We start from the raw sequence: 16,651 nt of genomic DNA, 5'->3' as shown, positions 1-16,651 counted from the left end.
GCCACTCCACAAATTCGTTAAGACAGAGTGTTTGCCATCCAATAGGAATCAAGACAGGATATATATATATATATTGTGAACGCTGGCCCGGACACAGACAGACGGACATCATAATTTCACCACACACCGTTTATTTACACTAATATTTACAAGTCTCTACTGTGCAATCACCCCCAGTGCCTCCAGCATCGATCCCCCAAAGTCCAGGCCACACAGTCCTTTTCTGGCCGGCCCCTTTTAGGGGAACCCGGATGGGCTCCAGCTGCTCCCCGGCACTCCTCCGCAGACACGCCATTGTGTGGCGGAAGTGCCGGCTGCGCACCCGGAAGCCGTCCGCGTGTCCCCTGTCGTCTTCCCCCCAGCACTTCCTGGTGTGGCAGAAGTGCTGGGCTCCAGGGCTGTTCAGGCAACGGGGCGCCGCCTGGCAGTGGCCACGGGCCCCTACAGGGCTGGGCTTCCATGCCCCCTACCCGAGGCCACCAACGTAACCAGGGTGGACACCCCCTCATGGTCTGGTGGAGGTACAGGTCCTCCTCCGGTCCTCCTGGGCGTCCCGGCCGGGCTCCTGCCTCGGCCGGATGTGGCAGATGATGGTCTGCAAGTGGGGCTTTGCCTGGCAGTGGCCATGGGCGCCTACAGGGCTGGGCTTCCATGCCCCCTACCCGAGGCCACCAGCGTAACCAGGACGGACGCCCCCTCGCGGTCTAAAGGAGGTACAAGCCCTCCTCTGGTCCTCCTGGGCATCGGGTGACACTATATATATATATATATATACAATAACTCCTTGCCAATATTTTACTGGGGGGAGCAAGGGGGAGCATAGCACTAATGAAACTGAACCAAGGGGAAATGTTCATTTTAATAACAGCCAAAAGAAGAATGGAAGGATAAGGGCATGTGAGCTTGGAGAAAAAAGAGTCTTTAGAACTCTTATAAATGTGCCGATAATTTATTGTAGCAATGTGGTGTACAGAGGAAGAGGTGTCGATCCCTAGACACTTGATGCTATCTGTACATGGGACAGCCAGAGAGGAAAAGAATTCAGTATTGGAAGGCTTGAGAGAAAGAGGGGCAGACTTAGTCCAAGTACTTTTATACCTAGACAGGGCTTTGAAAGTGCTGAACAAGCTGAAGAAAGTCAGAGTGGATATTTCCAAGAAACAGAATAAGTTTGTCAGTATAGAGAGAGATTTTCTTGTGAGCAATGTGTGCAATGCCGGGAAAAAATAACAGTGAGTTGCGAATGGTAAATACTAGAGGGCTCAAGAGACCATTTAAACAGGTGACATGCCCTGTCAGGTAACTTTACAAATCTGAAATGAGTGAATTAATGAGGATGACTGTGAAGGGCACTGACTAAAGCATTTTGATGTGTTTGACAAAACCCGTCAGATGCTAAACTTGCCAGAGAAACTTCCAATTCATGCGATCAAACACCTTTTCATCATCTAAAGAAAGCAGAGCAGAGGTCTGTAAATATTCGCAGCGTGTGACGATGCGGGTTCACTGCATGCTCCCATCTCGCTTTCTGGAGCCCTGAACCCGACACTGTCGGTAATGTTACCGATGAGCATGGCAGTGAGGCACAACAACTAGAGCACTTCTGGGTGCATTATAAAAGGAGCCAGCAGCCACTGCTTGGGGAGCTGGGAGGAGGAAAATGAAGCTTGAAAGGAATAACAGAAGAGTGGGTAGTGCTGCTGCCTTGCAGTAAGGAGACCTGGGTTTGCTTCCTGGGTCCTCCCTGCGTGGAGTTTGCATGTTCTCCCAGTGCCTGCGTGGGCTTCCTCCCACAGTCCAAAGACATGCAGGTTAGGTGCACTGGCGATTCTAAATAGTCCCTAGTGTGTGCTTGGTGTGTGTGTGTGTGTGTGTGTGTGTGTGTGTGTGTGTGTGTGTGTGTGTGTGTGTGTGCGTGCCCTGCCCGGGGTTTGTTTCCTGCCTTGTACCCTGTGTTGGCTGGGTTGGCTCCAGCAGACCCCCATACTTAGGATATAGCAGGTTGGATAATGGATGGATGGACTTATGGTATTTTGCTGTGCTTGTGCCGGGACTGTGTTATACTTGTGGGGAACGGGCAAGGCGTTTCCCACAAGGGAAGAAAAAAAATAAAAACTTGTCTGCCATGAACTTGTGTCCCACACGTGTCTGTGTCAGGTCTAGCTGGCGGGGCTAGCCTGGTGGGCCACAAACTCATTCCTGCTATATTATGCTGCCATATTCCATTTTCTAATTATTTCAATCAAAATCGACTAACGATGCTGTAGAATCACTCAAGGCCAAGATTTGTAAACAAGGAGAACTTTTCAAGATGTCTCCTCGGCCACACATCAGCCTGCAATTGAGGGAATGGTGCAAAGTAGTGTGTTCTGCATACCAAAAAAAACTGCAATAATTACCTGCTTCATTTTGATGAGGAAGGCATCAATGAAATCTCGAGGACTATCAATCTTCAGAGTGTCTTTGTGATTGTCAATTATTGTAGAAAAAAAATTCTCAAAATCCTTTACATTCTTGAAGACTCTTTTATGTGGTCCAGGAAGTAAATCCAAGAGTTTTGGAAATACATTGTACAACTGATTTGAGCAAAAAAATAAAAAGATTTATTTTAGCTTCAGGAACAAAGTGAAATATTATAAATTCAACAAGGGAGTTAAAAAATGGTTTGAGACCTGCGTTGAAGGGTTACTCAGCAGATGAGCATTTGTATCAATAAGAGTCAGCAGATGCAGAAACTTTTCATCTTGGTATTCAAACCGTTCACCAAATATGATGGAGCAGATGTTGTTGGACACAGAGCGGCTGAGGTAAAAAGTTGGGTCAAAGGGCACACCTGAGGAAGATTCAACAGGTTGGGAGGGCCTGTGTTAGTACACAACATTAAACTTCACCTTCATTACACAGAACAAGGTCCACCCAAACTGACTGAAGCGTCGAGTCCAAATCCCTAACGAATGCTGAACCTCCTACTTTTCATTTCAAATATATTATAACATGGAGCCCTTCTTTGACATTTCAGACACTGTTATGGGCTTCCTTTGAATCAAAGCTGTTGGTTGAAATGAGTAAGTGAGTGACATCCTGATGCATGTCGGCTTTGTGGTATGATCTTAATAAGAAAAGTCTGAATTAGTGTAATTTGGGGTGTTCATAAGAAAAGCAATGATTTACTTCATGAAGAAGATGTACATAATTAACAAGAACGGATGCATCAGACATTTGAAATATTAAAATGTGTGTTTCAGTTTAAACATTTAAAGTCTAAATATTTTCAATTGTAATAGAACAAATCAAAAATCACATCACATTTGTAATCAGTGACCTTGAAATAATCTAAAACTTTACCCCTCATGCTTATGTTTAAAATTTGTAACCTTCTGAAAGTGACTTTAAGAGGGCTAGAACCACTGATAAAGAATCAGACATCACAATTATTATCATAGTCATGATCAGCCACCTCGAACTATCATAAAATAACAATCCACATGCCTATACAGGCAGTCCCCGGGTTACGTACGAGGTAGGGACTGTAGGTTTGTACTTCAGTTGAATTTGTATGTAAGTCAGAACAGGTACATTATTTTAATAAATGCTCTTGTTGACCAACTGTAACCAAGTGCTCTGCCAATGAATGATGGAGTTTCACCTCTCTCTGACCTTTTTATTATTTCTACTTTATTTTCAATGGTGATGGTTTTTCTCTTCTTTACGTATCATCAGCACTTGCATCAAATTTGTGTTTCAGAGACATTGTTGAAGGGTGAAGACAAAAGGTTAAGACGAGCTCTTCTGCACAGCACTGTACACGCTATCACAGCAGGAAGGCACCCGTCATCAACAGGTCTGGTGTACTGACAAGAGACAACTTCCTGCTATGTGCGTAACAGTACAAGCAGGCTTAGCTATTGAGAATGAATGGGAGTAGCGACGGGCGGTTCACCACCCGCCCATCACACAGTCAACTCCACTACAGTATGCAGCCTGCTGCGTGCATCCTCCCACCGAGAATGAATACGATGTGGCCAAAGGAGTGTAGTGAATCACCCACCACCGCCCCCATTCAACAGGCAGCCACCCGAAACACACTACAGTGCTACCCCCTGCCACCCCGTTCACCCTCAATGGCCTCCGTTCAGCCACAATCGGGTCACCTCATGCAGCATTACCAGCCACCCACCGACAACGATTCGGGGGGAGCCGTGTGTAGTGGGCGGGCAGTGAAACGGCCTACACCGCTCCATCCAGCCTGCATCCAGTCAGGAGCAGTAGCTGTGGCGGGGCAGTGGGCGGACAGCGAACCGCCCCATTACGCCTCCGTCACGCACACGAGCGATAGCTGTGGCCCTGGTGACTATGAACCACCGGGAGCTGCCCGATAGAAACTACACTGCGCAAGCAACGAAATTGCACATTTCCAGCCACTACTTGCAGCATCCTCCGGCCAAAGATGACGGAGCGGCAGATGATGAGGCGCATGCATCACAGCTGTGGCCTCGTTCGTAAGTCACAGGTCGGATGTCCGTAACCTGGGGACTACCTATTCTACCGATCAAAGTTTTGTTTAAGAGGAGTAACTTTGACACCTCGTATTCCTTGGGTTTGATGATGCGGCCTACACAACTTCAAGTCCTTCGGATTCTTTTGGTAGTGGTTTACTCATTATGGGAATGTCATTTCCTGCATAAAATATGGTGCAAAACTTATCCACAAATTAAGTGCCAAAACTGGCGGGCCGGGGGAGGGGGACCTTGATGTATCACACAACTAGACATCGAAACAAGTTGAATAGTATAGCATACTGTATATGGGTGTTTTCTAGTACTTGTGAGACAGGAGGTGCCAGACAAAAAAAAAAAATGAACTAAACTGATTTCAAAGTGTTCCTAAGTACGAGGGTAAATCAAAATGTAAAAGTTATTTTAAGAATTAAGCAGCAATCACAAATGAAGAAGCTGACGCAATACAACATGTTTATGATTGCTAATGGGTAGCTTGAACACATACAATGCAGCGCTCTGCCATTACTCTAGCTGAAGCTAAGTTCAAATAAGCGTGGACATTCCACTATGGGTTTGCACCATTGATGAACATAGAGGTACTTCTTTTAGCAGAGTGAATGAGACCTACTGGAATTTATTGAAGTGAAAACAACAGACTCAACAAAAAGTTTATGAATGGGTAGAAAGGTTCAAAGTGGGAAAAAGTGTAACCAGCAAAGCTCAATGTGCTCAACCATTAAGACTGGGCACACAAGCCCACATCAACATGGTGAATGTCTTCATCAGAGAAGAACAACAAATTATGTTGTCTGCTGATGCTGCACATTTGGATATAAGCTATGGATGTTCACATGCCATAGTGCATTATGACTTAGGATACTGTAAAGTCTGTCCAAGATGGATACCCAAATAGCTTACTGATCTGCACAAGTCAACATCTTTCAGTTAATCACAACAGGATTCACTCCCTCTGCACAAACTAATCTCAGTAAAATCTCAGTTCAACAATGGTGCAATCCCGTGGCAGAGTGTCAATATTCATTTGGCCTTGGCTTCAACATGGCTGATGACAGAGTGCAGACAAGTGCATGTTCGGCCAATACATTAGCCGTCGTGAATATGTTGTATTGTGTCAGCTTCTATCTATTGTGGTTACTGCATAATTTTCAAAGTATCTTTACGTTTTGACTTTGACACAATGCCTTCAGTATTTCTCTCCAATATGAAATCACAATATCATCATTTTGCTTGTCTGGATTCAGCCGGCATTTTGCCACTAGATAACTTGGGATTGCAGCTCCATCTCCAAACTAAGCATTTGCTTTTTTTCTGATTTTAAAAATTGAAATCAATTGGCGTACAAAGTCAATTCTAATCCAAATAAAGGAAACTGATTAATCAGTACCTGAATTGATCAACAATGCAGGCAGCATGGTGCTTCATCACTGTTTCTGTTATTTAGGTGCAGTTTCATGTTTTATTAAATAAAAAAGAGGAACACAAATGAGTTTATCACACAGGACTCCAAGAAATGTTCAGTGACTTGGCTATTTAGTGATTTGGTGCGGTGAAAGTCAATAAACCAGTTCCTTGGTTTTGTTGATGTTAAGGTGCAGACAATTCTCTTTGCACCAAGAAGCAAAGTCCTCTGCCTAACTCCTATACTCTGTCTCACCCCACTTATCAATACACTCCACAAGTGCAGAATCATCTGAGAATTCCTACAAATTACATGACCTGATGTGATATTTATAGTCTGATGTGTATGGAGTTAACAGAAAAGGAGACAGGACTGTTCCTTGTGGTGCTCCAGTGTTGTTCCCATATGAATCAGAAGTACATTCCTTGAGTCTTACAAACTGCAGTCTGCCCAACAGATGGTCCATCATGCAGGACACCAGAGGCTCACCCACCTGCATATCTCTGAGTTTACCCCTTAACAGGAATGGCTGGATGGTATTGAAGGCACAGAAAAAAATGAAAAGCATCATCCTCACAGTGCTGTCAGCTTGTCCAGGTGAGAATAAGCCTTGTGGAGCAGAATGAGAACTTCACCCTTCCTCTACTCCTATTGTCGTCCGACAGGCCAACTGCAGTGGGTTCAGGTGGTCTACACCAAGAAGACTCATACAGTCCAGGACCAAAAGTCTCTCACAGGTCTTCATAATTTGAGACGTAAAGGCCACTGGTCTGTATTAGAAACCCCAGGCAGGTGACCTCCACTGAACTAATGATGTGACTTCTACATCTGGTGGTTTAAGAATGTCACATCAAAGGAGTAAATATTTATGATACTGATTATTTTGTTTTTTTACATTTGTAATTAGTTTAGACTGCTTGCAGAGATCTGTTTTCACTTTGACATTAAAGAGCCTTTTCTTTGTGGATCAGTGTCAAAAAAGTCAAATTAAGTCCACAGCAATTCAATGTTGTGCAATGATAAAATGTGAAAAATTCCAAAGGGATGAATACTTTCAATAGGCAAAGATAAATGAATGGATGGATCGACCAATAGGAGGACAGATGCCATAGAACAGTGTTTCCCAAACTCACTCCTGGGGACCCCCTGTGGCTGCAGGTTTTTGTTCCAACCAGATTCCTAATCGGTGACAACACATGATAACACTGATCTCTTTGAATTAGCTGGTATTATTTTTCTTTTATTCTACATTCAGAAAAGCACATCAGCATGATTTTTACATTTAGAAGACATTTAGAAATATTTCTGCTTTTGCTAGAGATTTAAATGCTTAAGTCCCTTTTGTTGATTTCATTATATTTTGCCCTTTCACTGTGCAGTTTTCCCCCTTTGTTGTATCTTATTAATGACAATTAAAAACGAGCAGAGCAGACACCTTGGCAAACAACACTGAATAATCACAGGCCGCAACTACTTTAGCGTTAGACCCACTGATTATTAAATAATGGATTAAACAATTAGAACACCTAGAAAAGTAGAATGAAAATGAAGATGAAAATATTGTTAAAAAGAATAAAATACATTATTCCCATATAACTGCTTGGTACATATATATATATATATATATATATATATATACAGTATATATATATATATATATATATATATATATATATATACAGTAATCCTCCTCGATCGTGGGGGTTGCGTTCCAGACCCCCCGCGATAGGTGAAAATCCGCGAAGTAGGAACCATATGTTTGTATGGTTATTTTTATATATTTTAAGCCCTTATAAACTCTCCCACACTGTTAACATTATTTGAGCCCTCTAGACATGAAATAACACCCTTTAGTCAAAAGTTTAAACTGTGCTCCATGACAAGACAGAGATGACAGTTCTTTCTCACAATTAAAAGAATACAAACATATCTTCCTCTTCAAAGGAGTGCGCACGTCAGGAGCAGAGAATTTCAGAGAGAGCGAGCGCTCGCAAAGAAAAAGCAAACAATCAAAAAATCAATACGTGCTTTTAAGTATGCAGAAGCACCGCGATAGAGCGGCATTTTGTAGAGGAGCCTCCATATCTTCTAGGCAAACAGCCTCTGTGCAAACAGCCCCTCTGCTCACATCCCCTCCGTCAGGCAGAGAGAGTGAGAGAGATAGAGAGAAGCAAACAATCAAGCACCGCGCGGGAAGCATATCTTATATCATTGAGGAGTTTTATTTAATACGTAATACGTGCTCTGATTGGGTAGCTTCTAAGCCATCTGCCAATAGCGTCCCTTGTATGAAATCAACAGGGCGAACAAACTGAGGAAGCATGTACCATACATTAAAAGACACATTGTCCATAGAAAGCCGCGAACCAGCGAAAAATCCATGATATATATTTAGATGTGCTTACATTTAAAATCCGTGATAAAGTGAAGCCGCGAAAGTCGAAGTGCGATATAGCGAGGGATTACTGTATATATATATATATCTATACTAATAAACGGCAAAGCCCTCACTCACTCACTCACTCACTCACTCACTCACTCACTCACTCACTCACTCACTCACTCACTCCACTCACTCACTCACTCACTCACTCACTCACTCACTCACTCACTCACTCACTCACTCACTCACTCACTCACTCACTCACTCACTCACTCACTCACTAATTCTCCAACTTCCCGTGTAGGTAGAAGGCTGAAATTTGGTAGGGTTATTCCTTACAGCTTCCTTACAAAAGTTGGGCAGGTTTCATATCGAAATTCTACGCGTAATGGTCATAACTGGAAGCTGTTTTTCTCCATTTACTGTAATGGAGATGAGCTTGAAACCCGTGGGGGCAGACTTTCGTGTGACATCATCACGCCTTCCACGTAATCATGCAGTACGTAGAGAACCAGGAAGAGGCCCAAAAAGCGCTGAAGAAAACATGCATTATATAATTGAGAAGGCAGCGAAACAATAAGAAGCGAGCGAGTGACATATACAACCATATTCATGAGTTCTGCTACTTCGGAAACAAAGCACGATGTAAACCTAAACTTTAAATTAAGTTCATAGACAGGCTGTCGCTGGCGTTTGTAATTTAGTGCCTGCCCATATAAGGCCGTCCGTCAGCGGCAATCCAATAGCAAACTGCCACGGGTAAATATTCACGGGTGAAGGACTGTGCTTATGGAGAGGAAGATGAGATGGTCAGGGTGGTGTTTGACACAAACTCAGCGAAACTGCGAGAGAAAGTTTTAAGTGCCAGGACTAAGGTAACATTAAATACAGCCATGGACATAGCACGAGATGGCACCAGCACAGCTGGGAACCTTCGATGCATGTACACCGAGTGGCTCACGTGAACTGGCGCAGTGCACAGATAAAAGCAACAGTTCCAAAGAGCTGAACAAAACCGAATTACACAATTGAAAAGGCAGCAAAAATATGAAGCGCCTGATACATACAAGCATATTCATAAATGCAGCTACTCTGCAAACAAAGCACACGGTGGAAAAGTCAATGTCCGCTAAAGGAAGACAGTGTAAAAAACCGTGCATGCAGTGTGTCAGGTCTCAGATAAAGAAGAAGACGAGCTGTTTATTGATGCAGTAAGAAACGAATCGATGAATGAAACCTGTCATCTTTACAACGATTGACAAACACGGAATGTAACTTGAACACAACACATCCTACAAATACGAACCTGATTGAAAGAAATAATGATAATCAAATCCTTGATGACAGCAACACTCAGTAACACTCACAAAACAAATACTGTATATTGACAGTCATGTTACGCTATTTTTAAAATGTTCCCTTTTCTTTTCTAGCTTTTTAACACACTACTCTCGCTGCGATACGGGTATATATATATATATATATATATATATATATATACCCGATCTACATACTCGAATAATGGATACTTTATTCGCCATCAATGATTGTTTTGGTAAAGCCATACTCAGTGTATTCATTAGATGAACGGTAAAAAGTAAGAGCGAGGGAGGATGACTTATTGAGGCATGCAGGCTGTAGTGCTTGCGTCAACTCTATCTGAATTGCGATCACATTTGAAAAATATATCTTTTCAAGTTCTATTTAGTCCATACTCAAGGGCGCGGGCCACATCCGCCCGCATGTAATTATATCCGCCCCGAGATCATTTTATATACTGTATTATTGTTATTAATGGCACGGGTATATGAAGCGCTGGTAACACAATACACTACAGATACCCATCATGCAGCGCTTCAGCTGCCTTGCCAACACTTACCGCGTTAATCAAGTCTAGCTTATGATGCTGCAAGTTATTGCGAAGCTAGCTCACACGATGCTGAAGAGAAAAGTTGATTCTGAAAATAGAGCCTTTAAAACCGATGGGAGGCTGAGTATATGTTTACTGAACCCGTGTGTCTCATTTGTGGAGCTAATGTGGCTGTAATTACAGAATTTAATCTAAGACGGCACTATGAGACAAAACATCAGGGTAACCTGAATGCAATGCAGAAGATACAGAAAGCAGAAGAATTAAATAAGAATCTGACACTTCAGCGGACGTTTTACCGTGCACAATCACAAAGTGATTTCAAGTGAAGCTGCTTTTATGGGAGACACAAATGCACCAGTGCACCTTGCCCCACTTTCCCTGTTGCCAAGTAATGTTAAACCAAGTCGTCACTACGGTGTTCCCAAATCGCACTTTGCTGATAAACTGAGCGCACTGAGTTTGCACGGCGCTTTGGTGACTTTGAAGAACAAAAAAAGTCCGTCTACATGCGGCTCGAACCTTGTGCATGTTTGGTAGCACATATCTGTGTGAGAAGCTCTTCTCAGTGATAAAGACTAACAAAACAGCACACAGGAGTCGCCTCACTGATGAGCACCTGCAATCCATCCTGAGAATCTCCACAACACAGAACCTCACAGCAAACAGAAACGAACCTGTGGCCAAAAAAGATGCCAGGCGTCCAGCTCTAAAATGACATATGAGCAAAGACAACTGAATGATTTGATTTGTTATTGCTGAAAGGAACACATTTTATTTATATTTCCAGGTTTTGTTATGCAGCATGTTCATATTTGAATTTGTATAATTTTGACAGGATATATTTTTATGGAGAGCAAAATCTTTTGGGATATTTAAAATCTAAGTTTATTTTTTATATAAAATTACATAAGAGTAAAGAAATTTGAATGTTTGTTCTTTTAACGTTTACTTTATTTCTAACTTGTATAATTTAGACAGGATATATTTTTATGGAGAGCAAAATATTATAAGTTGTTTAAGGTTTGAGTTGATTTATTCAGGAATAATATTCCTGTCTGTTTTACCATTCCTACCAAAGATATTTCTGTCGACTAAATAAAAATTCCTTCTATTTAAAATTTAAATAGAACTTGAACAAATACGATAGTTCATAATATCCACGCAGACTTGCACGTAAGAGCGGAGTTATCCGTTTTAACAAGCAGTATTGCACTGATCTGAAATAGCTGTGTGTGTATATATGTAGATATGTATGTATATGTATATATATGTTTATATATGTGTGTGTGTATGTATGTATATATATATATATATATGTATTTGTGTGTATATATGTGTGTGTATGTATGTATGTGTGTATGTATATGTATGTGTATATATGTAGATATATATATGTATGTATATATGTGTATATGTATAGATATGTATATATATATGTTTATGTGTGTGTGTGTAAATATATATATATGACAACACTCATCACTCACAACAGTGACAAAACAATTACATTGACAATCATGTTACGTTATTTTCAAAATGTTTCCTTTTCTTTTTCATTGCTTCTTTAACACACTACTTCTCCGCTGCGAAGGCGCTGGTATTTTGCTAGTGTATATATATATATATATATATATAGTGACAGATAGGAGGCAGTATTGCTTCCTTGAACCCCTGTCCAATACGCCAGACACCAGATAAAAGTCCACAAGTTGACTTTATTAGTACAGCACAGTGCACAAAGCACCCTCTCCACCACTATACTCATTAAATTACTCAAAACAATCACAATAAACAATCCTCCACTCCCAGACACATTGCCCTCCTACCACCCAGCTCAGCTCTCCGTCTGGGAGCTCCCATGATCCTTTTATATTCCCTGACCCGGAAGTGTTACAATCCCCAGTCCATGTGATCTTCTATCACTTCCGGGTCAGATCAGAAGTCCTTTTCTTCACCCCGGAAGCACGTCATTCCCCTTGTCCATGTGACTCGGACATACTTCCGTGGCGTAGGGTAAATAAACACTGTTCCTACCTGCAGCGTCTCCTAGAGGCTCCCATGGTATCCAGCAGGGTTGTGTATAAAAACTCCAATGTCCATGATGCCCTGCTGATCTTCGGGGAACGTCCATACTGCAGGGAGGGCTCCACCTGGTGGCTTGGGGGTATTGGCTGGGATGAACGGCCAGCCATACACCACAATATATATATATATTTTTTTTTTTACCAAACTTAGTTTTCTAATTTCTATATTGGTCCCAAAACACAGAACTTGGGAAATAACACATCACTTAATTAGCCCAGGAGTCCAATTAAAAACAGAAGCTGGTTGGAACAAAAACCTGCAGCCACAGGGGGTGTCCAGGACCGAGGCTGGGAAACACTGCCATAGAAAGTTATAATTTACAATTGCCTAACTAGGAAGTGAGTACCAAAGGACAACCACCATCAACACAAGAAGAACTTCAAAATCTCGTACAGGACAGCTCCCATAAAAAGAACACTTGGAAAGGAAAAAATCCCTACTTCCCTACTTCATGTACTTACTTCTATTTGGTGATTTAATCAGACAATATTTTCATAACTACACAGATGATACACAGTTGCTTATTCCCTCTAGATAAACATATTGCCTGTATTAATGACATTAACTGCTGAGTGAATCAGAGTTTTCTACAATTAAAAAACTGCCATATCGATTATTAGAACTGAACTGCAGATGGAATTTCTCACCATTTGTGACAATTGAAAACCTAATAATAAAAATCAAGTTAAAAACCTTGAAGTACATTATGCATAGAAGCCCACATTAGTTAAGTCACAAGGTCTGCCTTTTCTCATTTAAAGAAAATTGTCAGGTTACAGTCTTTCTTATTTTGTGGACACTGAATGTCTGATACATGATTTTATTGTCCGATCTAAACAGTTGTATACCGTAACACACACATCCTAGCTTTTCTTAGTAAAGCAGCACCACCCTTTTATATCAAGGAAGGAAATATGCAATGTTTTAACACAGGATACAAAGTACCATGTCACTCAACTTGCCTTCGTTCTTTTGAAATTCCATGACAAGATGTTTAGCTTCCTCCTGAATCCACTCCTCCAAGCTGTGCTTTCCCATTCCGAAATCCCGCAGTGTACTTAGAGTGAAACGGCGCAGTTGTTTAAGGCGTTCACCGTTACTACTTCCCAGGCCTGCAAACAACATCTCAGGTTTAGTTTTAGAATGTTTATTAATGTAAAAAATGCTAATCATTTAGTTATTAGTCATTTGGTAAGTAATAACTTTCACCAGAATTAATGCTACCACCCTAATATCTTATCCAACATAGCACACAAGACTCTAGACATACTCAACATGGACCCGTAATCACATATCTTCAGCTATAAAGGTGTAAGGGAGCATGAATATCAACATTTTTGTGAGCTCACTACATGGTCAAAATCAGATCATGATATCCATATTTGGTGCCTTCTGATTTATGGTATTCCATTTACTGAGGATAACATGTCACACCTTCCCTGGGAAAACCTTTAAGTCTGTCTGACAGCTGAACATCACATTCGGGGGGGATGGAGGATTAGGCCCTGGTCATGGAACAAAGAACTGATCCTTTACCATTAAATATTCTTTAAGGAGTTAAGATAATTTTTTACCTAACTAGCAGCCAGCTACCAGCAACCATTCCCCACATGCACATTCAGAAGAGGTCATCTACTTGAAGCTAAGCACCTTTGGGCCTGGAAAAGTGTTTGGATGAGAGACTACCTGGGAAAAGCTTGGGGTGCTGTGGATGTTGATTTGGATTCCAATGCCCCAGTGCAGTGACGGGGACACAATGCTGTAAAAATAGCGCCATTCTTTAAATAAAATATAAAACCAAGATCCTGACTCTCTGTAGTCATAAACGATCCACGGGCATCCCTCATAAAGAGCAGGGTGTAGCCTGAAGTCCTGGGTAAAGTGTCCACCAAGGCTTAGTTGTTGTGGCCCCCTAATAATCCAATGTCTCTAATTGGCTATCACCCCTTCACCACCTAACAGCTAATGTGTGATGAGAGTGCTTGCACAAAAATGGCTGCCATTGCATCCTCCAGGTGGGTTAAAGTGGCTCCCCACCAATTAATTATGTAAAGCTTTTTGAGTAGGGAGAAAAGCACAATATAAATGTAAAGAACTATTATTATTATTATTATTATTATTATTACAACATCTATGCGTGTTTAGAAAATATTCATGGCTGTGTAACCATGTGATCAGTGCATTACACATAAAGTTTGAATGGGAAGAGCACAGATATGTGCCACAAACACTTCAGACGTGATTAAAATGTGTACAGTGCAGTCTTTCATTTAAGGGTGTTTGCATACATTTTGGTGACACCATGTGGAAGTGACAACACTTTTTTTACCTGGTCCCCGCATTTCAGGCATCATAATGTTTGGGACAATTGGTGTCACAGGTGTTTGTGATTCCTCAGGTGGGTTTCATTGCTTTATTAGTGCAGGCCTAAGATACCTAAGTCTGCTTCTAGCCCTGGAGTCTAGATTTTTGGAACTGTTTGATTTGTAATTTTAAACTGTGGAGCAGAAAGATAAATCAAGGAAAAATGTGTCTTTTTCCCAAACATTATGGAGGGCACTGTATTTTCCAATTATTTTTGTCATAATGCTTCTTCTACTTACGAGTCCTTAAACTTTTATATTTCACTGTATATATATTGTGAACGCTGGCCCCAGCACGGACAGACGGACGACATATTTTTCTCCACACACTGTTTATTATGCACTATACAAGCTATATAGTCACGTGCACTCACGTAACCCCAGTGCCTTCAGCACCGAATCCCCCAAAAGTCCAGGGCCCACAGTCTCTGTGCCTTTGTCCTGGCCGCCTCCTGTCCTCTCTCCAGCTCCGTCTACTTCCTCCCGACTTCCACCAAATGACTGGAGGGAGGCGGCCCCTTAAATAATGCCCCGGATGAGCCCCAGGTGTTTCCGGCCTCTTCTCCTTAGCCACGCCCCAGCGTGGCGGAAGTGTCGGCTGCTTTCCTGGCAGCTCTCCGGGCGCCACACAAAGTCTTCCCCCCGGCACTTCCTGGTGTGGCGGAAGTGCCGGGCTCCCGGAATAAACAGGCACTGGGGCGCCGCCTCCTCCTCCTCCTGGGCGTCCCGGCCGGGGGCCACAGTGCCCCACCGCTAGCGAGGACCCGGGTCCAACGGCACAACCGAAGGGCAACACGCCCCGTGAGGGTCCTACTATGTCCCCAGGGTCCAACACGGCACCCTGGGACATCCGTCTTCGGCCCCCCCGCCGGCGCAAACGTGCCCCTGTGGTCTGCACCGCTCTCGCCCCCGCTGTCCCCCCGAGCTGGGTCATCATAGGCCTCCCGGCGTGGAGCTCTCCCGCAGAGCGGCCCGTTCCAGGAGGGCAGGTCCCTGTCGCCGTCGGCCTCAGCGCTCGTCGGGCTTCGGGCCTGTAGGAAAAAGAAACAGAGGGCCAGAAGCACAGCCAGGGCACTCACCCCGAGCGCCCTGTCGGTCTCCGTACCGACCGTGCTCCTGCCCCCCTCCGACAGTCCCCAACTTGCCTGCTGAAGGCCTCCGCCGCCGGTTCCATGCCCATCCGCTCTTCGGCCGCGGCACCACTCTTGCAGGCAGCTCGCCCAGCCGCCCAGGGAATCTCCTCTGTCCATCCAGAGGACGGCCCTTCTCCGGACGCGCGCACCCAGCGCCGCGTCCTCTCCTATCGGAGGAATCGGCATTCACCCTTCGATTCCCCCTTCTTCTCTTGGACGCTGACGGTCTGGGTCTGAGCACAGCAAAAGCTCAAATCCAGCCCCGTCTGCGTCCAGGCAGAGCGACAGGAGACAGCTGCAGGCTTGAAGCGCAGGGCGCTAGGACCCAGGGCACTCACCCAGGGCAGCAGTAGCTCAGTCGGTAGAGCGGGTGGTCCAGCAATCGGAGGGTCGCAGGTTCGATCCTGGCTCCCGGCATGAGAATGCAGCTGTTGTGTCCTTGGGCAAGACACTTAACCTACCTTGCCTGCTGGTGGTGGTCGGAAGGATTGGTGGCGCCTGTGTTCGGCAGCCTCACTTCTGTTAGTGTGCCCCAGGGCAGCTGTGGCTACATAGTAGCTTATCATCACCAGCGTATGAATGTGTGTGTGAATGGGTGAATGACTGTTGTGTTGTAAAGCGCCTAGGGGGGTTCTTGAACTCTAGTTAGGCGCTATATCAAATACAGGCCATTTACCATTTTTACTCAGCAGCCCCGATCCTACCAGCCCTTGCGTGTTTGATCTCCCAGCCTCGCTAGCTGTCTGCACGCCAAGATCCGCTGTTGGGAAGTTGCCTACTCGGAGCCGGTCGTCCTGTAAACAGTCACGGCCATGTTCGGCAAACCCCCCCACTTGCTTTACGGGAACGGCAACACTCACCACTCCCGCCGTGTTCTGCCTGCCTCCGGTTCCAG

The 16,651-nt window shown here is 43.7% G+C and overlaps 1 protein-coding gene across 2 annotated transcripts in view; it reads right to left on the bottom strand.

Annotated features, from left to right (window-relative positions):
* Positions 1-16,651, bottom strand: part of LOC120538768 (cytochrome P450 2F3-like) — a 44,768-nt gene that overhangs the window by 13,344 nt on the left and 14,773 nt on the right. For both annotated transcript variants that reach the window (XM_039768226.1, XM_039768227.1), the window contains exons 3-5: positions 13,223-13,372; positions 2,673-2,833; positions 2,400-2,576 (exon numbers count right to left, since the gene is read on the bottom strand). In XM_039768226.1, the coding sequence (XP_039624160.1) occupies positions 2,400-2,576; positions 2,673-2,833; positions 13,223-13,372 (488 nt within the window). The remainder of the gene's footprint in view (positions 1-2,399; positions 2,577-2,672; positions 2,834-13,222; positions 13,373-16,651) is intronic.

This window comes from Polypterus senegalus, chromosome 11 (assembly GCF_016835505.1).
Source record: "Polypterus senegalus isolate Bchr_013 chromosome 11, ASM1683550v1, whole genome shotgun sequence".
In the NCBI taxonomy this organism is placed as follows: Eukaryota; Metazoa; Chordata; class Cladistia; order Polypteriformes; family Polypteridae; genus Polypterus; species Polypterus senegalus.
Note: the sequence above shows the minus strand (reverse complement) of the source record. Positions and strands in the feature narration are given on the sequence as shown.